Genomic DNA, 25330 nt, shown 5'->3' on the forward strand with positions numbered 1-25330 from the left:
GGAGCTATGGAGATTTACACCACCTGGATCTTGTTCGATCTGAATGGAGCCTTCTTTCAGAAATGCTGGCTCCTTACTCTTCCACACATCAACAATCTCTTCTAAAAGAGACTAAATACCTCCTTGAATGAAATATGCAAGTCTAAAGTTATGTTTTACATGTATACTTCACTTATTGTGGCTGTGCAACATTTCCAGCATTGAAAACAGAATATATTTTGCCTAGACAGGAATACTGCAGGACCTACTTATTGCTGAACGGTTACTAAAGAGAAACAAATAAATTTCCTGCGCTAACGTTTTGGCTAGACTAGACATTAAAAGTATGTTACAACACATTAGCAAACACGTCCGAAAAGTCTAGTGCAGACAAGGCGGTATATACTTTAACATGTGCTAAACAGGGTGAGTTGAAACTTAGGCTTTGCTCCAGCCTTCAATCCGACCAGTCTAGCACATCATAAAATACACATTGCCTTGTCTACACAAGACTATCCAGTGTTAGCTAACACATTTAATAAGCTACCCTAAAACCCTAGTCTAGGCAAAGCCTAAAAACATGGCCGCAGACCAAGACTTTGCGCACTGTAAGTGATCATGGTGACTGTCTGAGGGGAACACCTCTGGAGTCACCTTCTTAATGTGCAGACCCTTTTCAATTGTGTTCCATAACTATGTTAATATCACTGGGGTTTGTTTTACTGCTGTGTAGAGATATTTGATAAATAGATCTTCCTTACCTACTTCAGGTGCCATGATAGACTGCCGGAGAACAAGCTGTTTTGGGAGAGAAAGTCTGGCTCGGCTCTCTATTGGGGTGTCAGGAATGAAGGTTACTGGCCCATGATCTGGGCAGTCTGATGGGTAGGCCTTGTCACACAGCGTGCACCCTGTGGGTGTAGAAAAAGGACAACACAGTTCAGTGAGGTATTATTTATTATTTGTATTACAGTAACACCTAGAAGGCCCAAATGACACAAGGCCCCACTGACAGACATAGGGTGGAAGGAAATACTATTATACCCCTTTTATAGGTGGTGAAGGGAAGCAAGAGAAATTAGGGCCTTGTCCAAAGTCACATAAGAAATCTCTGACAGAGCTGGGAATGGAGAAAATCCTACCAGGATCAGACTACAGGCTTCTTCTGACTGGTAACTCATCAGCTTCATTGGATTTTAACCTCATTAAGATTAATATGTTGTTTTAGTCAGAAGAGCTACTACATAAAAATGGCCCCTTCTTACTCCACACAGATTTGCTTTGCGATGCCTCTGCCTACTTTACTGGCTTTAACAAGTTTTTCTAACCTTATCCCTGCATATCCAGTATATGAAAAAGGAAGTCTATTCTTCCTTATGCATCAGCAACAAAACTGGAGCAGAGTTCTTATTGCAGCATCCTTTTTACTGGTACTGATCCAAGTGGCAGAAAAAACAGCTTCATTCGAAATCACAGGTGGAGTAAGATTTACTGGCAGTTAAAAAATACTGGCAGTTAGCCATCTTTCTGACTTGCATATTCAGCACATCTGACAAGTAACATGTAGACTGCTCATGTGTGTAGAATTTTTTAGTGAAGGGAGGCTAAGACTTCAGGATTCTTCCATTTCACCACCATCTTAAAGGGTTTTTTTTTTAAGCTTCCTGTCTATGATCTTGCCACACGAACACCTTCACTCCAGCAGAAACTGAAACCCCTGTAGAGGAACTTATTCATATATATTTATACTGTGTGAAGTCTATCACTAAAATTGAATTTATGGAATGCCAGTGAAAGGAATGGAAACTTGTTCCCAAGAGCGCTCAGTGGAGTAATTTCCAATAGCTGTCACTAAACATAAATCTCTATAGAACACTATTGAAAATTATTTCCATCCACTTTAAATACAATCGGGAGAAGAATTTTCCACTATGACTGACTGTCACATAAAGAGTTTGCTGCTCTACTTCATTATGAACAGAGCTGACAATCCTCACCCCTCCATAATACCTCATCTCTTCACCTGGAAAGATGCTACATAAAAATTAAACAATGGCAGATTTGTGTGTGCATCCTGGAATTAATGTGTTATGGGTCAAATTGCAATACCCTTACTCAGAGTAAGTAGTACCTCCCCAAGTGGTCTCACCAACTCCAGGAGGACTAATGGTGGTATTAGGTATATTCAGTGTGGCAGGTGATCAGCTGGTATAACCTGTCACAGCTCCCATAAAGTCAACAGAGCTATGACAATTTATACCAGCTGATGGTCTGCCCCCAAAATGAATAATGGTATCATAATGTGACCCTGTATGAAATACATATTGAATGACTATATGATCACATCCACATCCATTGCTGGATGGATGAGCGTGTAGGGCTGACATTAGAATGGATTAATGCATAAGGATGACACTCATGTTTAGAGCAATTGCAGTAACAGGTTGATAACGTGAAATAGCCCCTAGTTCAACAACTGAAAGACAGTGTGGAAATGAATGAAAATACAACACTTAGAATGGCATCATTAACTTAAAAAAAAAAAAAACTGGACATCTACATCTTGTAGTGGAATGGATGAGAAAATTCATTGCCCATACTTTATCTGAACATTAGTACTCCTATCTAGAGAATCTCAAAGTATTTTACAAATAATAATTTTAGCCTCAAGATATGTGAGTAGTTATTAGCCTTGGTGTGTGCTTTCTATTTTCCCTATTTGTAAAATGGAGGCACTGAAAAGAGGCACCAATCTCCCACAGTAACCACGGAAAAGAAATCACGCTTGAAGTAACTGGAAAAAAAATCTCTTCCCTCCTTACTTTCATGTATCTGGCCACAAACTCATTTTATTAAGAAGTAAAATGAAAAGCCAAAATGAAAGCTTTCAGCTGAAAAGTTATTCTTTACAATAAAACATAAGATATGTCTACACTGCCAAAAAAAGGTGTGCTCTTAATCTGGGTTAGCTAACCTGCGTTACCTAATTGGGGCTGAAACAGCAGTTTTAGACACAGCAACTCTGCTTTTAACTGAGGTTAGCAGCTCAAGTTAAAGCCCATACCAAGCTGCTAACCGCCGTTAAAAACAGTTGCTGTGTCTACACCGCTGTTTCAATCCCAGGTTAACTAACCCGAAATAAGAGCATACTTTTTTTGAGTAGTGTAGACACACAAGAGTAGCATTCAGCAATGCCATCAATTTATGCTTTGTCAAGTCCTTACAATCATTTTATATCAGAGAGATCAGATTAAAAAAATCTCTACATGCACATAACATCATGCAAAATGTGGAGATTTTTAAACTAAATGTGTTTCTTCTTCAAATGCTTGACTAGTCAATTGGGGATTCTGATGGGGTGTAGTAGGACAGAGAAAGATGAAAACCAGATAATGACCATGATGCTGAAATTTAAAGGCCTTCATATTAAAATCCAGCCTCACAGTTAAGTGGCAGCAAGCCAGACAGACAGGTGGTGGAAGTACTAGACAGACACAGATCTCCGCCACAGGAAATGAACTTTGTGATAATCTCAAGCACTACCCTTCAGGCAGTCCAGGAGGGATGACAGGCTCTAGAGCAAGTCCCGAACTCCTCCTCTTGAAAGATCAGTTAGCCTCAAAACACAAAAACCCTTTTATAGGGGTCACTGGAAAAGTTAGAAGAACGTCCCTTCCCCTCCTTTCTGGATTTTCTGTTGAGTGCCTCATTTCTCATGGCTCTTTACAAGTCATTCTATGTTATAATCATGGATATATACATGTGATGTAATTAAAACTTGTCAAAGTAAAAAATTCATGCAATAAATTTCTTTCTTAAAGGACATTAAAGGTCAAGAAATCCACAAAAGCCAAAAAGTTCACAGGGTAATGATTAAGATTCCAACCTCCAGGCAAAGTGAGAAGACAGATACAACAGAATGATGTTAAAATGGTAACCCATTATACCTAGTTGTTGGAGGTTTAATCATCCTCAACAGCAAATTTTCCAGCTTTTTTGGGTTTGTTTAATGGTCTTAACGGATTCCCCACCCCCACTAAAAGACGTCTATAAGGCTCGCTGCAATAGTCTTGATATTCGCACCCCTTATAACAGTTACATGATAAATGCTACCCAGAGGTAGAAGCAAGCACACTGGCACACTCACATATGGTAAACAAGGTAGCCATATTCTCCTTGTTTGAATTGGAGTCTTCCATTTGCAGAGATGATGGTACAAAGGCAAGACTGTCTGAAGACACATCCACATGGCCTGGCCCCATGGCTACTTCCTGGTTTATGGAAGACACAGCCACAGGCTCGAGACTGAGGCCCACTTCATGCAAGGAGACAGATTCCAGGGAAGTTAGGTTGTGTGAGGTAGAGAGCGCCACGCTCACAGAGTTGGTGCTCATGGCCACGGTATGTATGGAGTCATTTAGTGTGCTGTCCGATATACCGCTTACCCGGCCTGCAATGTGGTCAGGCTCCATGACAACAGGGATCTCCAAAGTGTTACCATGAATGGGTATGACACCACTATGACCCACTGCATCTGAAGCCAAGTTACTGCCTACCGTGTCTACAGCTAATGGTGCATGATTCCGGGAGCCATTTGGTATTTGTGAATGATCCCCAGCTACATCATCCATCGTAAGCTCCTCAGTCATCCCATCAGTAGATATCGGACTGGTTACCCTCGAAACACTCTCCATTGCGATTGTGGTATCCAGTGCTACCTCATGGCTGTCACTAGGATGCAGGCTTTGAGCACCGTGTGTGTTCACTGCACGAGAGTCCATGGAGACAATCCCTGGTTCCAGGCCCACAGTTCCACTGGGTTGGAAGGGATCTAGGGCTGAAGGATTATTGGAGACAGATAAAGCTGGATTGCTATCGACATTTATAGTGTTGGGGTGGATGTACTGAGGTGGAGGTCTGTCAGCTAAATAAGATAAAATACCTGATGAAACGGAAGAGGTGGAGAAAAGGAAAAAAAGAAGAGAAGGTGAGTATACAATATCAATTTTCAAACAGTAATAAACAATCCACTACTGCAATCCATTTAATCACACTTTATTAAGATCTCTTTATGAGTCTAACTGCAGTTTCCTTTAAACATTCCCATTTATTTTCAATTAAGTTGAGACAAGACTCAGGTAAGTCTTACAAATACAAACTCTTGGCAATTCTGAAACATCCCAATCACAAAGAAATATGCGACCACCATAAACCTTTCCCAGTGGCAATATAGGTGCAGTTTAAATTTGTAAAATTATGATGAATCACCTTTGCTCATTTCCACCCACCAAAGCAAATGCTCTATTAATCTGATAAACTCAGGATTGCTGAGACTCTGGCAACATCTGACCCAGACTTCATAGTACAAGGAGTCAGAAAGAGTTTACATGGCAATTTGGGTATAAGTATGCTTTGCTTTCTTATAAAAAAGAACATCTCAACGAAGTCTTCAAAAGATTGCTAGTGGAACTGAACATTTCATATTATGTGATGATGCCCATATCCTTCTGTTAGGATTACAGAAACTGGAGGAACTCCTTCAGGATTTACCCATTTATTTTAAAATATATATTTTATACACTTGTTTCAATCATTTGTATCAGTCAATATGTCTGGCTACAGTTCTTCCTCCAGAACCCATCTATTCAACTCCTGGATCAGCTGGGAGAGCATCATTCAAGAGTAACATGAAGGCATTTGCTCTTTTCCCTAAGGGCTAAGTCACCACTTCTTCAGCAACCCTAAACCTTTTTGTGCTAGGGACTGACAGCCCGATATAAGGACCTGAATCCTAGTGCACCTGCCCATCAGCACCAGCCACCCGGCACCCTCGCATATAGTCTCAGGAGAGAGGCCAATGGTGCACTGTAGGGACAGGAGGCCAGCACCTGTGCTGGCTGTTTAGGGTCACCATTCTGTATATGGTCACCATGCTGAGGCCTGTGAAAAGCTGGGAAGCCTCAGCAAAACAGAGGGAGCACAGCCCTTCAGCACTCTGTTAAGGGGAAGGAGGTGGGGCACAGCTTTCGGGAAAGGGGCAGCGGCCCTTTGCCCCATGCCCTCCGCACAGCCAGTGCAGAAAATAGGGGAGAAAACGGCCCAGGCAACCTCCAGAACCCCACCACCTCTCCAATGGAAGGGCATTGCATTAAATGATATGGTAATTTTCTGCACTTTATATAGATGTAGAATAGATATATTAGACTTGAGGAAGAATCCAGGGAATTTGTCATAAGGAATGCCATGCAGAGTATTCTTTCACCGTCTTTAAGTATGCACAGAAGGGGAAAAAAAAAAGCTACGTAGCTCTTCAGGTGTTCTGTAACAGCACCTATCTCAACTTCAATCTTCAGAGCTATACTACTTACCAGGTAGAATGTGTCTGAAGTAGCTGCTCTCCAGGTGAGGATAAGGTGGTGGAGGTAGGGTGTAGTTTCTCTCTGGTATACCACACATCACTCCTCGATCCCCAATACCCATTGGGAGCATCAGAGATAGGGCAGAGGGCAAGGAACTCAAGGAGGGGCCCAAGTTTGGAATTGCAACAGGCAAGCCTGCAAGAAGAAAATGCCCATTAAAATTCAGTGGAACTATGTAAGTTTAATGAACATGTAACCAAGACAAACGTTTACTAAAGTCTTACGGGTTTAGTGCAGTGTAGGAATATAGTCAAAATTCCCATTATCGTTAATTGGGGAACAAATATTTCATAATGGGCTCTTCAATCTAGCTGACAAAGGTATAACCCGATCCAATGGCTGGAAGCTGAAGCAAGACACATTCAGAGTGGAAATAAGTCATATATTTTTAACAGTGAGGGTACTTAACCATTGGACCAATTTTCCAAGGATAATGGTGACATTACTGCCAATTTTAAAATCAAGATTGGATGTTTTGCTAAAAGATATGCTTTAGGACTTATTTTGGGGAAGTTCTATCACCTGAGTTAGGCCAAACTAGATTATCACAATGGTCCCTTCTGTCCTTGGAATCTGTGAGTTATGCAGCCAAAACCACACACACTGCACTGAGCTATGTGAATTTACATGTTATCTACTATAGGGGTTTCCCCTAGTTAGTACAATGAAAGGTCTCAGCTTTCATGTGCATATTTAGAATGTTGCCAGGAGCAATCTGAGGGATAAACAGAACCCAATGTTTCCTAAAGCATGTTCTACATCTGCCTTTTCTCTGTAACTGCAGATTTTTATTCCAGGTGAACTCCCAACATATAATTTTTACTGATTTATTAAGATACAAGTACGTGCAAGTATTATGGCTGTATTTATTGTTAGAAGTTAGAGCTTTTTTGTTTAACATTTTTGAAAGTTTTTGGTTAATTAAGAAAATGTCATTTCAAGTTTCTTTAAATTGTGCATCATTTTCTTTAGTACAGAACTTTTTTTAATTAATTTTATTATGGGGCTGGGATGGGGCAAAGGGGGTGAATGAATGGAATAAACAGCAAAAGGAGAAGGTAAAAAAAGACGGAAGGGGAGAAGAGAGAAAGAAGGATGTTCAGGACTATGGAGGGCATGAGAGATAAGACTGACACTGGAAGGACTGTGAGAATGCTGGGGCAAACAACTGACCAGAAGACAGAAACTGTTCAGGGTTCAAGTTGTAAAAAAGCAGTCCACTGACACTGCTGGGGTCAAGGGACTGTGCAGGCACTGAGGGCATGGAGTCCTAACTGGACCCACCTTGCCTTGCTGCTGCTCCCAGGGGCTGGTTCTACCTTGGGAAGTCATGCTCCATTTCCCAAGTGGCTGAGGCAGGTGGAGTATCCCCAGAAGAAATATCACTCCTTCTAGAATCTGGGGTTCTGCTAAGGTCTAGCTGGGCCTCCTGCCCTATGGCTGCATTTTTATATACTGTCTCATTCTCTATTTTATGTTTTCACTTGTAATGGACACTTCTGTGCAACTTCCTGAAAACCTTGTCAGGAAAAGAGGTGTGTTTTATCATTTAATATAATCTGAGCGTGGCTTTTACATAGTCTGGGGCAGATTTCTCAGCAGCAGCTCTTATTTCGAGGGACTCAAACACCGCAATGATGAATGCAGCACAAAAGGAGAGAGAGAGAGAGAGAGAGAGAGAGAGAGAGACAGGTAGCTCATTAATACCCTATTAAAACAAAAAGGAACTTTGGCAGGAACTGTGTGGGACACATCCATTCTTGCCACAGAAAGCACTGCTTTTGCCTTGTCTACACAAGCAACAACTTTCAGGTGTTTCTTCATCCCACAGTGTGGTTTACAACCACGAGATCAAATGTCAAATCTGCTCATTTCACCCCCTGAGGACTCCAGCCTTCAGAGGACAAACCCAGATGCCTCTATCCAGCTATGAGTACTTCACACTTATGCTACTTTGGTTTTCAACTGTTATGCAAAATGCAAATCCACAGCAAGTGACAAGTATCAGCCCTTCTTGCAACTCTCCAAGTTACCTGGTGCTGGTATGCCATTGTGAGTGGGTGATGCAGTCAGTCCCAAGTGACTTCCTGAGACAGGCAGGGCATTGCTCACAGAGGATGAGGTCAGCTGGTCCATCCCTACCGAACTCAGGTTCATTTCATTCATCCTACAAAAACAAACAAACAAACAAAAAGAATATCATTCTTAAGTTTGTTCAGTCCTAGAAAAATAAGATTTGTATACAACATATGTCCACTAATCAAAATGTCCACCTCACTAATCTAAGCAGACAAAACAGATTTCCCCCATTATCAAATGGCACCCATAATTTTTGTAGATAACATATATCTAATGTTGATCAAATTAGATAAAATGAAACCAAAATCAACACTAATGGACAAAAATGAGATCTCAGCTCATTCCCTGCTGCCCAAGTATTGAACAATGTTGCTGAATGAAAAGTAATTGTACATACTCTTATGCTGAAATATCCAGTCCCTATAGTACAAAAGAAAGGAGATCTGCTTTATGTCTCCATTTTTAGGATTTGTCAGATTTGCCTTTTGAGGGAGCTATTTAATTTCATTTTTTATTTCATTTTTTAAATAAACCACAAGCTAGAAAACACCTCTCAAGTATCAAAACACTTTACTGTGATCTAGATTCTGTAAATATATCTTTACAAGACTGTCACCATAATTACAAATAACTGTATTAGTTCCTTCTATACAGTCAGTAGCTGGATTGTTTATATTAGAAGTTGAACAGCAGCACACAGGCATTTTGATTTTTATGGTTTATGGATTTAAACTCATTTTTTAAAGGCAGAATCAAACTAAATCTTTCTTGGATGGAACAGATGACTCAACCAGCAATAGTTGTTTGCACTGTTGTTATAGCTGTGTTGGTCCCAGGATATTCGAGAGACAAGCTGGGTGAGGTAATATCTTTTATTGGACCGTTGGTGTAAGTGACAAGCTTTGGAGATACAGAGGTCTTCCTCAGGTCCTAAAGAAGAGCTCTGTGTAGTCTGAAAGCCTGGCTCTTTCACCAACAGAAGCTGGTCCAATAAATGATATTACTTCACCCACCTTGTCTCTCAACTAGGTACAGAACCTTCAACTCACTAAGGGCTAGTCTACAGTGGCAGCGCTTTAACATGGCTTGTGTAGTTGCTGTGCCGCGACTACATAAACCATGTTAAAAAACCACAAAAAAAACCCACCTCCACGAGGGGCGCGGCACCCAGCACTGTAGCACTATCTACACTGGCGCTTTACAGCGTTGAAACTTGCTGCACTCAGGGAGGTGTTTTTTCACACCCCTGAGCGAGAAAGTTGCAGCACTGTAAAGTGCCAGTGTAGACAAGCCCTTGGTCCACTATGGCCCTGGAAAGTAGCGACAAAGTCACTTCCACATGATGGCTGTTCTGCGAGTAATTAATTGGTATTTAAGCCAGTACACTTAATGGACATGTGCACACATCACACTACACACTAGTTGACAGTCTCAGCAGAAGTCAAGGACTAGTTCAAACATGGATACTAAAACTAAACTCTCTCTCACCCCATTTAGGGGTCCCTTCCAAAACAGAGTAGACACATACTTGGCAGGATTGAGGGCAGCAATTTGGATTGTCACTGCCTATTTTACCTACTTATGTTGACAAACCAAACCCAAGACTTTCAATCCAGTGCCGATCACCAGCATTTAATTCGCTTAGAAAATTGGAAGGGAAAATATTTTGCAGAAGTAGCCATCAAAATTTCAAATCCAGGTAGGTTAACGCACATTTTCCTTGTCATTTAAAGTTCAAATCCACACACACACCCATGACCAAGTTTTCAGTTTGGGGATTCAAGTGCTGATCCTGACCAAACATATGCACGTGCTTCCACTTCCCACGCTGACTTTCCATGGACCAGGGCTCTCTTCTTGCTTTCATGCTGCTGAGGAAGTCTGCCCAGGGATGCTCCCACCCCAGGAGCTCCTGCTCCTCCATCCCCCTCCCCGCAGCTCAAGTGGCTGCGGAAAGCCCCCGAAGGGGAGGCTCGCCCAGCAGCCGGCACCACCAGGTGCAGGACACCAGGGCAGGGCTGAGGTCTAGCTCCGAAGCTATAAACCAGGGCACGAGTTTTACGTGGGACTTTCAACGCCTCGAGTCTCTCCGCCGCGGTCTGGGACTTCCGCGCCCGATCGGCCGGAGCTTTCGCCCCGCGGCGCGGCCCGGACCAGGAAACGGACACCTGCAGGCGGCCGGGCCGGCCTTCCGGGCCGCCAACAAGGAGGCGGCGGCCGGCTCGGATCCCGCAGCACCAGGGGCCGCCCGGAGAGCCGGGATGGGGGCCGCACGGCCGGCGAGGAAGGGGGCGCGGCTCGGCGGCTCCCCTCCGCGCTCCCGGCACAGCGGGCCCGGGCCCCGTCACACTCCCCGGGGCCCCGCCGCCGCCGCTCACCTGGGGTGCTCGGGCCTCGGGCCGGGCGTCTCCCGCAGGCAGCCGCAGCATCGGGCCCCTCAGCCCCCGCCCTCCCGCCGGGAGCCGCTCCCCGCTCGGGCATCCGCCGGGCTCCCGGGCCGCGCTCTCGGGGAGCCGCCGCCCCCGGCAGCGAGCGGCCGCCCAGCCCCGGCCAGAGCCACAGCGGCCTCATGGGCCGGGCGGGGAGACAGCGGGCGGCCGAGCGGCGCGAGCCCCGCCGCGGGGAGGGGGCCTGACGCCGGCACAGGCCGAGAACCCGCCGGCCTCGGCCCGCGGCGCCGCTTCAGCTTTGTCCGGCCGCGGCATCCAGGAAGCGCTGCCGCGCGGGGCTCTTCCCGCCGGGCACCCACCTCCCGCCGCGTCGGCACCGCCGCGCTTCGCACAGCGTCGCCACCTCCCCCCGGCGTCCCTACCGCTGCTCTTCCCGTCGCATCGCCACCTCCCCACGCCGGGGCCGCGCGCCGACCGCCGCGCTTCCCGCAGCCCACCACCTCCCCCCCGCGGTGTCCCCCTTCCAACGGTGCCCTGAGCTCGCCTCCCGCCGCTGTCCCCGCCCCAGTGAGTCTCCAGTCCGGGGATTGCCCCAACACCCCCCCCTCCCCCGAGTTACATGCAATGCTGCCCATTTAGTTGTGGGTTGGAAATTTGAATTGAAATGGAAACATTAATCCACACTGTAAAAGCCTACCCAGTATATGAGACAATACTTGTACCTGAGAATGCACAATGGGTTTGAAAAGTCTGAACAAAGACTAGCTTCCTCACACAGCCGTTATTTATGGCAATGTCAGCACATTTGTTTCCACTATATTGGCCTACCCACGAATTTCAAATTATTATATATAAGCAAGGTCTGAATGAGCTCTCCCTTGACAGCTAGTGATGAGCCAGGGGTGGGGGGAAAGGCTTCAGGACCAGACTGTATTTACAGGCACACACCTACTCTGCCAAGGTATCCAGCGGACGGCGCTGTGCTGCCCAAGTGATCAATTTTGGCTGGTGTTGGTTACAAATCGCTTAAGTATTAAATGTGGGGGCCATGAAATGTTGTTATCCTTATTGTATGAGTAAAGGGCAGCAGAACTGTGCTTAGCCTGCCTGCATGAGGGGGTCTCCCTCGGTGCTTAATTTGTGCTAAGGCTTGCCAGGGCTGAGCCCTGGCACCTGTAGGCATGGCAGTTCATAGCCCTGGGACCTCTGGGCTTGTCACATCAGTTATGAAAGTAACAAACTTGCTTGAGGCCCAGCACTTCTTTCATTACAAATTAAGCCCTGGTCACCCTCAACTGAATGGCAGTCCCTACGCAGGAGGTTTGGATGCCAGATCCTAGTGCAGAGAGAGAGAGGGTGGGGTACAGGTGTTTTGTTTGGTGGTGGCTCTGCCTAAGAGTCACAGGCACTATCTGACCTGCCTCTCTCTCCTGTTTAGAGAGAGAGCTGATTAGACTTCATAGAGAGTCTTTTGGTTTGTTAAGTGACCACTAGAGCTGAAATCAGTGATAACCAGGTCTAAGTGCTTAGACCTGCTGTGGGAGAGTGTTTCTGTGGAAGAGACAGCCCAGCCTGCACTAGCAGCGAGGTTCCCCCACTGAGAGCTGAAATCACCGAGAGCTGGGTGGAACCTCGAGAGACTGACTCGCAGAGGTCACAGTGGCAGGTGGCAGCAGAAGGTGACAGTACAGAGCCATTGGGAATGGAGCGGTAGAGTAAACGGAGGCACGACAAACAACAGTGGCCAGAGCATTGGACTATGTTTTAGTGACTTCGCTCCAGAATGCTAGATTTGTGACTGGGAAACTTATATAAATATACATTTCCTAGTAGGCCAAGATTTTTAAAATGTATTATTTACCAAGGTCATTATCTCACATCATCACTATCTCAAGAGGTCATTATCTTGGGGAGTTTCTGTACTAAAGGTTTTTATTATAATTATTTTTTATGTAAGAATGGCCATATTGGGTCAGACCAATGGTCAGCCTATCCCAGTATCCTGTCTTCCAACAGTGACTATTACAGGTGCTTCAGAAGGAATCAACAGAACAGGGAATCATTGAGTGATCCATCCCCTGTCATCCACTCCCAGCTTCTGATGAACAGAGGCTAGAGACACTCACAGCATGGTGTTGCATCCCTGCCCAACCTGGCTAATAGCCATTGATGGACCTAACCTCCATGAATTTATCTAGTTATTTTTTGAACTCTGTTATAATTTTGGCCTTCACAACATCCCTGGCAAAAAGTTCCATGGGTGACTATACATTGTGTGAAGAAATACTTCCTTTTGTTTGTTTTAAACTTGCTGCCTATTAATTTCAGTGGGTGACCCCTGGTTCTTGTGTTAAGTGAAGGGGTAAATAACATTTCCTTATTCATTTTCTCCACACCAGTCAAGATTTTATAAGCCTCTATCATATCCCCTCTTAGTAGTCTCTTTTCCAAGGTGAAAAGTTCCAGTCTTTTTAATCTCTCCTCATATGGAATCTGTACCCATACCCCTAATCATTTTTGTTGCCCTTCTCTGTCCGTTGTCCAATTCCAATATATCTTTTTTGAGACGGGGTGACCAAAATTGCGCGCAGTATTCAAGATGTGGGCGCATCATGGATTTATATAGTAAAAGTGGAGGAGCTTGGTTTGCCAGACTGATCAGATAAACCAATACTGACAACTTATATGAAAATGCTGAAAAACATCATGCCTCTGGACTGCATCAACATGCAGAAAGCCTTATAAGCCAGTCACTGTCAAAGCCAATTTTAGAAGAACTTAATGAGGCTGTTAAGAACGCTGGAGACACAACTCAGTTTATGTAACCAACATGGCGGTTGCATCATACTTTCTATTTAAGCAAGAGATACCACATACTACAAACTGGAGGCCAATGTTAAGTGCATTGTCACTTGTTAATCCTGAAATTGGACACTGGTTTCGAACAAGACTGGCAAATGCTCGCTATCTTTCTGAAAAAACTCAGCTGATTCTCCAGAAGCATGCAGTGCAATAGTGAAAGACTCAGCAGTTGAAAAAGTGAAGAACTCTCTCACCATATTCAAAATATGTGCATACATGGCTGATGAATGCACCAATGCAAATAAGCATCAAGTATTAAGTCATTGCATATGTTATCTTGATGTCCGTAGTAGGCCAGTAGATGCATTCTAGATGTTCAGGTTATAGAAGACACATCAGCTGCACCTGTGACATCTTAGAAGAGTTAAATGCTTGTAAATTGAACCATAAACAGATGACTGCTTGTGCATTTGATGGAGCTACAAACTTCTCTGGAAGACATAGTGGAACACAAGCTTTGCTCAGAGAAAAGTGTAACCCTAATCTCTCCTATACACACTGCAGAGGCCATCTACTCCAACTAAAGCGCTAGTACAAGCTGCAGAATCTTCAAAAGACATTAAAAAGCCATAAATGTAATGGCTTTTTATTCTATCTCTAAACAGGAGAGAGGTCGGTAGCACGGGGTGGTGGGTGGCGCGGGGCGCGGCGGGGAGGTGTGTAGTGCCCTGCACCACCCACCGCCCCGCTCCACTCACTGCCCCTCGCTACCAACCTCCCCACTGTGCCACCCACCATCCCGCACTACTGACCTCCTCACCGCACCCTGCACCATCCACCACTCTGTACTACCGACCTCCCCTCCGCACCTCCAACCACCCTGCGCTACGAACCTCCCCACCGCCCTGTGCCACCTACCGCCCCACACTACTGACCTCTCCGCCGCGCCCCGCACCACCCACCGCCCCGTGGTGCCGACCTCCCTGCTACACCCCATCCCACCCACCACCTGCGCTACCAACCTCCCCACTACCCTGCACCACCCACCAACCCACACTCTCAACCTCCCCACCACGCACCGTGCCACCCACCGGCTCGCACTACCGACCTCCTCACCGCACCCCACACCAGCCACCGCCCTGTGCTACCAACCTCCTGACCTCACCCTGCACCAACCACTTCACCCTGCCCTGCACCACCCACCTCCCTGCGCTACCAACCTCCCCTCTGCGCCACCCACCACCCCATGCTACCAACCTCCCCGCCGTGCCCCGCACCACCCACTGCCCCGCACGACCGACCTCCCCGCCGTGCCCTGCACCACCCACCGCCCCATGCTACCAACCTTCCCACTGCACCCCTGACTGACTGCCACTGACTGCCCTGTCACACCCCACATGACCTCCCTGCCATGTCCTGCGCTACCAATAATTCACCACATCCTGTATGACCAGCCTGTCGTGTCACCAACCTCCCCTCCACACCCCACATAACCCAGCCTCCCCCTTATATCCCATCCTGCCCCACCCAGCCTCCCCTCCCTATGCAACGCAACCACCTTGCTGCGCCCAACCTACCCACCGCACCCCACACAACCCGACATCCTTGCTGCATCCTGAAATCCCTGTCATGCCCTGGGCCATTGACTGCCCCACCACACACAACCTGACCTCTCTGCCCCTCCCAACCTCCCCACTGCGCTTTGCATCAGCGACTATTCCACTGCGTCCTGACCATCGCATCCTGCATCACCTCCCTGCCACATCCTGCAACCCATTGACCTCAGAGCTGCATCGTGCCCTGCACATCCTCCCCACTGCGCCCCACCCAGATGCACCCTGTACCACCTGACCATCCTGACCAACTGCCCACCTGCAGCCTGCTCCACTCCACCATGCCCCGCATGACCTCCCAGCTGTGACCATGCCACCTGACCTCCCTGCTGGACTTTGTACAACCTGTCTTCCCCGCCACACCCTGGGCCCCATGCTACCCAACCTCCCCGCCACATCCCACCCTCCCTCCCCTGCAACTTCCCTGTCCAACCTCCTTGCCACGTCCTGTGCTGCCTGACCTCTCCGCCTCACTCTGCAAAACCTTACTTGGCTGCGCCCCTTGACCTCTTTATTGTGCCCCGCAAAACCCGATCTCCCTGCCAAGCCCTGTGCTGTCCAACCTCCTCTCTGCACTACACATGACCTGACCTCCCTCCTGCACCCTGTGCCATGCAACCACTCCACCAAGTCCCACACCACCTGACCTCCCCCGTGACGCCTTGTGCCCCATGCCACCCAACCTCCCTTCTGCGCCCTGACCTCCCTGCCGATAAAATTGCAGGAGTTGGCAAAACTGGTGTCATCTCTTCGGTGGAACGTGAGATACAAAAATATGAAATCACACTTGTGAAGTAACATTGTGATACCGTCACAGAAATTAGAGATGGGAAAGAAGGTATTAGTTCTCTAGTCCCTTGGCTGGGCATGGTTATTCCCTACAGTACTTTTATTTTTTTTAAAAAGGACAGGGTGGGATTTCAAGGTGCAAAGCAATACTTTCATGTTGGGGTCCGGAATATAAAAATTTGGCTCTGTCATCTGATTACAGGCTCTTCAGGGAAGGGCCCATGTCTTTATCGGTACTGTAAGGTACTTTGCACACTATTGTGCACTGTACAATAGTAATAACTCTTTCTTAAAATGTTAGCCCTGTCACTCACAGTTGCCTATCATTTGTTCCCTATATAATTAAAAAATATAGCAAAACAGCCAACTGGCAAAATAACCTCCTGTAATTTGACTATAGTCACCAGGGGGTCATATTTCACAGTGCTTTTATCACAGGTCCATGGTTTTCTAGTTATACTCTTGAGACATGGTATTCTTCTAACATATGAAACACCACACAGGGAAACACTGACTAAGGCTACACATGCATTAGAATCTCTTAATGTATATGAATAGCCTTGTAGCTCATAATCACTTAGGACTCATGTATATAAATCACACATGCTGCTCAAACCAATCCACAAGCTTCCCTTGAACTATGGTTAACTGTTAGCAGTTCTCTGAAACATGGTTATATGCATCTGTAATCTGATCATGCCTGACTCTTAAATGAGGCATCATTAAATGTTCAAAAGAAATGTTTGGATGTCTGTGCAGGAAGAGGCTTGATGGTGTCTTGCTGTCTGCACTCCCACCTTTTGATCTTAAAAAATCAGTACTTAGGTGAATCTAAAATACCCTCATGATTTGGAGGAGTCATTCATTGCAAACCCATCAATTCTTTTTAACGGAGGATATAATCTCTCAGCATCATTCATGGCTGAGACAATGACATCATCCAGCTCTTCTACATTTTCCAGGGACTGTCATGTTCTTTATTGAACAACTAACTCTCTTTATAGCTGGGTATATCTATAGTGCTAAACAGACTTAGACTAGCAGGCCAGTGTAAGAACCTTGCAGGGACAGAAAAACCTGGTAACAAGTGATTTAGGATTCTGTGCTTGATTATTTGATCTCATTTTTTTACTGTGTAATGGTTCATCTGGTCGTCTCTACTACTTTTTACCTTTCTCAGCAGAAACTCAGCTGCACAATTACAAGCATGCAAGTGTTCTGGTAAAGCAGGTAATGCCAGTTTTAAATAGAGCCCCAAGAACCTTTTTCTACATTACTCCTTCCAATACATGGAAAATGGCAGGCGACTTCCCAGATTTCTGTCCTCTTTTGTCCTCCCTGCAACTTTGGAATATGTCTCTGTGATGGGATCCCCGGGGTACAACCTGGGACTGTGAGACCACTGTGCCCCTTAACTCACTGATCTGGGGTTGTCTCCCACAATGCCTTACTGGTGACAAGCAGCAAACCCCTCCAGGTGCTGTTACCACTCAGTACAACCCCATGTGGAGCCCCACACCCAGCTAGATTGCATGAATGCTCCCAGAGCCACTCACAAATCACACAGAGAAAGGCATCAGCCAAATCTCTCCAGCACCCAGCCTTGTACCTCAGGAATACACCATGCGCAAGACCACACTGCTCAAGACCCTTTCTTGAGTAAAGCAAGTTTATTAATTGGTTCGCCACTTCATCAATACACCAGCCTTTGTAACCTAAGCAGATTTACCAAGCACTTCAGTCAAACTCACTGCTAAGGATAAACATTTGAATAAGTTTATTGATTACAAAAGCTAGGTTTTAAATTACTGTAAGTGGCAAAAAGAGTAGTTACCAAAGGAAAATAAAAGATCACACAGTCTAAATTCTCAACCTTATTAGACTAGGTAATATCTGGACTAAGCGGTTTTTCTCACCCCACTGGATACTGCAGGTTGGGTACAGTCTTTCATTTGCAGGCTCTCCCCCTGTTAGCCTGGGGACCAGTCTCCTCAGCTCCAGCATTCTCATTGCCTTTGGCGTAGGTGGGGAAAGAGACAGGACAAACCATGTGGCCTCTGTCCCCCATTTTAAATCCTCAGCCCATGTGCTTGGATAACACAAGTCTAGGCTTGTCTGGTGGGCATTGCTGAGGCAAAGTTGAGCAGTTCCCCTGTTGTGGACTTGTGCAGTACAAGGGAGTCATTGAATTGTAACTCCTGTGCTGGACAATGGCTGTTGATGGTTGTCCCATATCCCCCTGGGCATTGCTTACCTCACTTGTTGTCTTTGGGGAGCTAATATCTGGGCAATTCCCCAACTCATAGCATATTTTAGTGACACCCATACAACACAACCTCATAACTCCATATGCACTAATGATATACATATTTAGAACAGTGGATTTCAACACATCATAACCTTTCCAATGATACCTTACCTGGCATGCTTTATATGAAATATCACCATCATATACAAATGATGAATATGGGGGTTACAAGGCATTCCCCCGAGGTATAGAGTGTCACAGTCTCAATTGCACTCTGCAGCACCATCTGTTATATTAGTCCTGGACCCTGTCATATGGACAGACCAATAGTTTTGCTGAATTAATGTCAGTTCTGGTAGTGACGTAAGGCCATTTCCTACTGGAGAGGTGTCTATGTCATTAAAACCATCACCTTGTTTCACACAGGCCATCAAACAGCAATCAAATGATACCAAGTTATGGTCACTATCAGCCTGAGCTGTATTGGAACCAGTAACAGAAATGAGCAGATCTTTATATCACAACCTAGCCCTTGAACCATCCAATCCTCCACCCTGTATTGCAGTCACATAACTTTACCCCTTTAGAAAATTGATATTTAAAGACCAGTTTAAACCATATAGTAATGTCTAGGTAGGTCAGTGATAATATTAAGTGCAATTGCCTGAGAAATTCACCTGTGTCTGCAGAGAGATGTGTGCTGAATGTCTGATGTGCTGTAATAAATATTAGGAAGAAAAATGTTCTAAAAACCCATGAACAATGGATACAGCTTTTAAAAAACATTTCTTCCAAACGGCAAGACATTATTTCTATGCTGAGTATTTATTATCTGTCAGTACATTACTAAGGCAACTGTCCTGTATCCACTGGAAGCCTGAACTCATTCCAGAGATTTGAGTCTAGTTTTCTAACACCAAACAATGGATTTTCCCCCTCATTTGGTGTATCACTCATTAGTCAGCACACAGATACCATGGTGATGGATATGGTATAAGAATTTAGATTAAATCCAGCTCTTATTTTTGGCTGTCATACTGGGACAGATGCCACATTCTGAAAGGCAGACAACAACCTAATAACCATAAAAAATCATAGATGTTCTGAGCTGTAGCATATTTTGGATTCCTTAGTTGCTCTATAAATGCAAGATATTTTTATATTATTATTATTCTATTGCAGTATACAGTTAACACAAGAAATTGGCAATGTATAAACTTTGTTTTGTATCAAGTAAGTTGCAGTGAAGAAGTCAAACTAAAAAGCATAACAAAGGCATACAAGCATAAAGCAGACAGTCTTCCTTCAGTGATGGATGCATATTAGAGTCCACACTAGTGATTAGTAATTAGTGATTACTTCCTGGGTGTTAGTTTTATAGATAAAATCATTTTAACATTACCTGTTGGGAAACAGGTGTACTTGCATGCATCCAGCTAGTTCTTTTACAGATCCAGACTAACATGGCTACCCCTCTGATACTTGACAGCTAGTTCTTGTGCTTCTACCAGAGCATTTTAATCAATCTGAGCTTAATTTCAGACAAGAGCCACAGGGAATACTTGCCACTGGGAAGCTGTTGCTGAAAATATGCCACTGGCTTCAAGGCTTCACACAAGAGATGTACATGATTCCAAGTTGTGTGAGTGGCACGAATAGCAAGATGGAAAGCTGAGTAACAATATTTGCTATTGGGATTTTTTGTCACTATTACACAGTCAATATTACATTGTTTTGGCTGTACAAATCATATTGTGAGATATGCAATCAAAACTATAACTAAACTGTATCTGGAGGGAATAATTATTTAAATTTTATTTCCCACATAAATGAAAATATTTTCTCGTAGTTTCATGTAGATACTTAAGAATGAACATTAAAGTACAAGACATGAATGAAGAAAACAGGTTATAACATCACAGGAAATGGAGAATTTATGGACTGTCCCAGTGTAAACTTGTATATTAAAAAAAAAGATGGGATTTAAGCAGAGGCAGATTAAGAAGGAATCCATAAATCCTTGAGCTCTTGCTCCAGAGGTCTGAGGGGCCTTGACTCAGCAGTGAATCAGTGAGAAACTAAGAGCCTGATTCTCCTTTCATAGCAATTTTTGCACAGGTGTAACTCTATTGACTACAATGGAGCTATTCCCAATTTATAACAACATGAACAGAATTAGATCCTAAAATTCTATCTGGGTTGGGAGGGGATTGTGTGAGGAGATCAAAGAGTCTATAGGTGGCAAGGCATCAAGGAGAGGAGATTGTTTGCAGGAACCTGAGAAGGGAGATCAAGGTATACAAGGACCTATATATTTCTAGAAAGGGTAGTGTTTTTGGAGCTAACCCCTACATTGTCTTAATCTATCCCTGGATTTAAGATGAAAATGCTTATGAATTTTAATTTTACAGTGTGAGGGGCTGTTTGCGTAGGTAAAGTGAGCAGGATCTGGCCTGTACAGAAGGCCAGTCCACAAAATATACATCACTTTAGTCCTACTTAAGCCCCCTCCAGAGAGGAGTGGGACTTAATCGGTGCATAGGCCTCGTTCTGATTTTCTGCAAGGGACAAACTTCAGCCTGGGAGAATCCCATTATCTTGTCAATATGATCATCTAAGCAACAAAAATTAGCAGCATATTTCACTTTTCTCGTGTTGCTGAAGCAAATCATTCCATGCCAGTGTGGACTCTAATATGCACCTCGCTTTTCTGATCATTCAAATCAATATTTCTTCTATGATCATTTTACATTTTAAAATAATTAAGACAATGGATTTACTTTAGGAAAATCGTGTATCCCTTTAACACAGGGGGGTTTTCAGCTCTCTGGGAACTGCAGGCGAGCAGTGTTTACAGTAAATATTGAAATAAAAGTCTGATGGCAATGAACAATGTTTGTGTTACTGAACTGAAATATAATTCTGCCTTTTGAACATGGGTAGACACTAGGAATGGTTTTAGAGACTCCAAAGACCATCCAGGATTTTAAAGAGCAGCAGAGAATTCTTCAGGGCTTTTAAAGGTACACTGTCTGTTTAAAAATCACACAGCTTAAAAAATAAGTGCCAGTCCCGTGTTGCTCAAGACACATTAGACTATTTTAAATGGAAGCATTATACAAATCTAATTTATTTCCATTTAAGCTGTTTGTTTGCTTTTTGAGTTGGACAATGACAACAGACCAGTCAGCATCCCATTTGTTTCTAGAGAATCTTAGTCCTTTATCTAGCACAGTGCTGTAGTGCAGGGATCAGCAACCTCTGGCATGCGGCCCGTCAGGGAAAGCCCCTGGTGGGCCAGGCTGGTTTGTTTATCTGCAGCGTCCATAGATTCAGCCACCGCAGCTCCCACTGACCGTGGTTCGCCACTCCAGACGAATGGGGGCTGCGGGAAGCGGCGGCCAGCATATCCCTCGGCCCACGCCGCTTCCTGCAGCTCCCATTGGCCTGAAACGGCAAACCGCGGCCAGTGGGAGCTGCGATCAGCCAAATCTGCGGACGCTGCAGGTAAACAAACCAGCCCGGCCCGCCAGCGGCTATCGCTGACAGGCCGCATGCCAAAAGTTGCCGATCCCTGCTGTAGCGTTTGAGTCACAAAAGCTGCAGGATGAGGTTTAAATAAAAAACAAACAAAACCCCGACTATTTTCATTTGTTAAATTAAAAACAAATCATGAAGTCATGGCTACGCTAGTGTTTGCTGAGAGCAAAAGCTGTACTTAAAGTTCTGGTGAGAGTTCTATTATGACCCAGTGTTTTCACAGATTTTAAGGCCAGAACGGACCATGATGAACATCTAGTCTGACCTCCTGCATAAACAACAACAATAGAACCTCCCTCAGTTAATTCATGCAGCAAGCCCATAACTTTTGTTTGAGCTTTAGCTTATCTTTTAGAAAGACAGCTAGTCTTGATATAAAATGTTTTCACCCCTGATGAAAAGTATCATTCTAATTCTAAAGGATCTCTGGATGAGCACCTGTTCTGTTCATTCCCTCTGAAGTATCTGGCACTGGCCACTATCAGGATACTGAGCTAGATCGGGACCATTGGTCTGACACAGTATGGCCATTCTTCTGTTCTACATAAATGGTACAAAACACTATGGCCCCAGTCCTCTGGGCTGGTTGAGCTGTGCTCAGTGTAGCACCTAGAGGTGGAGGAGTGGCTATATGCCACCTTTGTGCTTCCCCAATTTCTGAGGCTTCTTGGGGCTGATTCTGCCCCTGGCATAAGTCAGGGCAGTCTCAGGACTGTTTGCAATGGTCCCCAGGTAAGTTGAGCATACTCTGAAAATTAAAAAACAGTCCACTTTTGTGGCAATGTTTTTTAGGATTGCAAAATAACCTCATACAAAAAGCCAAGCATATTTTTTAAAAAGTGCATACTGATGTCACTACTGCCAGCTTCTGACTCTGCACCAGCACATGCATATTTCTTGGAGTGGGGAATTTTGTTCACTTATTTAAGCCCAGATCCTCAAAGGTGCTTAGAAACCTAACTCTCACTGATTTCATGGGTCAGAATTTAGCCAAACATGTTGCAACAGCAGCACTGCCATTTGGGGGGCAATTTAAGGGGGTTTTTTTTGTTAAGGCAGCTGGTCCTCACCAGAGATGATCAGACTATTTTCCATCAGACCAGAATTTCAATGAAAAACAAACAAAATAATCATGAACATTTTCTCAAAAAATATATTTTGAATTTTTGAACCTAGCTCTCCTCAGAACTTGCTGGAAAAGCTTTCTTTTCAGCTGAAGAAAACACCAAGAAAACACATATTTCCTTTCTTGGAGACATGCATGTAATCTTCATGTGAGATGACTTGCAACCACAAGAGAGCACTCTTTCCTTTGATGATCTCTCAGCCTTCCTAGAAAGCTAGAGAGATACCATATAAGTTTTGCATACCGCTGGAGAACGCGCTTCAGTTAGATTGGAACAGCAGAAACAACAAAGGCTGCAGATGCATTTTGGATTACAGTGTGAAAAGCCTGTGGCTAGTTTTTCAGCTGACAGGAGATCTTGGTTCCCGAGTGGGAGGAGTTCTGCCAAACTTTGAAGAGCCCCATAAACTTTGGAAATTACCCATCTTTTGGAGACAACTTTATCAAAAGACATCATGAGTTACAATACAAGAGAAGTGTTTAGAGCCTGGAAGCTTGTTTATGTTTGGTGTTAACTCTGTGGACACACTTTCAAGCTAGAAGAAAAGGAATACAGGAACCTCTTATTATCTTTTGAAAGATGAAGATCAGAGGAAATGTTAGGTTTAAAGTGTGGAGTGATGGTCCTAAAAGCCAGTCTATAAATTAGATGGCATCCTGTCTCTAAAAAAGATTGAGGAGTAGAGCTGATTTTCAGTCATATAGTGGATTGTTAGTTTTGCCTTTAAATCTGGTCAAGAAAGGAGCAGACTGTGGGGCAAAGGACCCAGTACAAATGTTTCCTCCATGCATGGATTAATGCAAGATTTAGAAGCCAAATTTGAAACAATGGACAGCAATAAAGATGATGGACTATTGAATGGGATGTTATTCTCTGGCGCTATGTCCATGGGTAATAACCATGTGAACCCTCATGGGTTACCACTAAGAGAGCCCTTTGGTGTTCCCTTCCATTTTGATCCAACTTACTGGGACCAAGCCTACCGTGGTTATTCAGGTAGATTTTCCTGCATCCCTTTCTCTGGATATGTAGGAGTCTATGACTATTCTTTTGAGCCTGCCTTCATTCGAAAGAGAAATGAGAGAGAGAGGCAAAGAGTGCGTTGTGTGAATGAGGGGTACACACGCCTCCGAGAACATCTTCCCAAGGAGCTTGCTGACAAACGCCTCAGCAAAGTGGAGACCCTAAGAGCTGCAATAAATTACATTAAACACCTTCAGAGTTTGCTGGACTGTCAGCCATTAGGACCTACCACTAAGGAAACAATATCTGCTAAGGAAGTTACAGATGCTTCCAGTCCTGATCTAAGAAGGGAATGCAACAGTGATGGCGAGTCTAAAACCTCTTTATCTTCATCTCCATACAGTGAGTTTGAGGAGACTTGCATCTAGGAAACATCATCTTCAGAAACAGATGCCTTCAAGACCAATCAAAAACTCTATTATTGTATCTAAATCCACACAATCTTTCTACAGGTCAAAATGTATCCTAGGAAAGAGGAAAGAGCCAGGGAAAATAAAGGTATCTTCAGTCTCTGAGAGGACCTTTTCATTGTTGTTGCATGCATGTAGCCTAAAGGTGGTTCGTAAGGATACACAAATTCCTCTCAAGTTTCCTCAGCCGTGTTTACTAATTGTGGTTTAGATTATTAAACTTGAAACAGTTTTTAAAATCTAAATTACTCTTCACCTTTTATGCTGTTGGGTTACTTTTTGCATTTCACTCAGTGGGAAAATGAAAATAGATTAACCAGGTTAGGAGTTTTTTCCTAGTCAGGTTTATTTTCTAGTTTCCATGCATTGATACAATGATGCAATGTTTGGTTTGCAAATATTGTGAATGTGGGCTGGGAGGGAGAGAGGATGTAAAAATTAGATAACATATGTTCCACCAACATTTTTAAAACTCATGCAAATATTTCTATTAATATTAGGTTTTGAAAAACAATTTTAAAAAAATGAAATCTACATTTGGGGTTGAATCTATTTGGCAATGTCCTTTTTAACGCAAGCAGATGGTCCATAATTAGGATGCTTTGGAGGTGTGAGTATGTGAAGAAAACTTGGGACTTATTTTAAAGAATTACTCTCAGCAAATGGCAGACTGAAATTTCCATCCTAACCAATACTAAATTAATGTGCTAAATATAGTTCTGAAAAACCCCAGTCAGACAAAGTCATAGTGATGAAATTGTGGTGAAGACATCCACCTTTTCCCTGTGCACCTTCATTTATATAAATTGTATTTGCAGAAAAAATGCTATTGATTATGACATCTATTTGATGGTCGGAGGTAATATGAATGGAAACATACTCCTGTAGTGGTCATGTACTAGTGTCTTCAG

At 44.2% G+C, this 25330-nt stretch overlaps 3 protein-coding genes across 5 annotated transcripts in view; 2 read left to right on the top strand and 1 right to left on the bottom strand.

Annotated features, from left to right (window-relative positions):
- CRY1 (cryptochrome circadian regulator 1) overlaps window positions 1–2342 on the top strand; it is a 510254-nt gene extending 507912 nt beyond the window's left edge. Inside the window, exon 14 of the mRNA XM_074941214.1 lies at window positions 2333–2342. The gene's annotated coding sequence lies outside the window, so the exon portion shown is untranslated. The remainder of the gene's footprint in view (window positions 1–2332) is intronic.
- The window catches only part of PRDM4 (PR/SET domain 4), a 26871-nt gene extending 15567 nt beyond the window's left edge, over window positions 1–11304 (bottom strand). For 2 of the 3 annotated variants that reach the window (XM_074941178.1, XM_074941194.1), the window contains exons 1-5: window positions 10856–10971; window positions 8432–8565; window positions 6348–6533; window positions 4127–4921; window positions 741–890 (exon numbers count right to left, since the gene is read on the bottom strand). In XM_074941178.1, coding sequence (XP_074797279.1) covers window positions 741–890; window positions 4127–4921; window positions 6348–6533; window positions 8432–8564 — 1264 coding nt within the window. In that variant the 5' untranslated portion in view covers window position 8565; window positions 10856–10971. Of the gene's footprint in view, window positions 1–740; window positions 891–4126; window positions 4922–6347; window positions 6534–8431; window positions 8566–10855; window positions 10972–11289 lie in introns of those variants that run through there. The other variant, XM_074941185.1, reaches the window with a different exon arrangement.
- A 12505-nt stretch (window positions 11305–23809) lies between these two features.
- On the top strand, window positions 23810–24411 carry ASCL4 (achaete-scute family bHLH transcription factor 4). The gene has a single exon (XM_074949870.1). It carries the CDS (start codon window positions 23814–23816, stop codon window positions 24375–24377), a length of 564 nt encoding a protein of 187 aa, XP_074805971.1. The 5' UTR covers window positions 23810–23813; the 3' UTR covers window positions 24378–24411.
- Window positions 24412–25330: the final 919 nt, after the last annotated feature.

The sequence above is a fragment of the Natator depressus genome, chromosome 1 (genome assembly GCF_965152275.1).
Source record: "Natator depressus isolate rNatDep1 chromosome 1, rNatDep2.hap1, whole genome shotgun sequence".
Taxonomy (NCBI): Eukaryota; Metazoa; Chordata; order Testudines; family Cheloniidae; genus Natator; species Natator depressus.

Bases quoted from the DNA above. Each gene is read 5' to 3' on its own strand.
- ASCL4 (XM_074949870.1), top strand. From the start codon at position 23,814: ATGGACAGCAATAAAGATGATGGACTATTGAATGGGATGTTATTCTCT.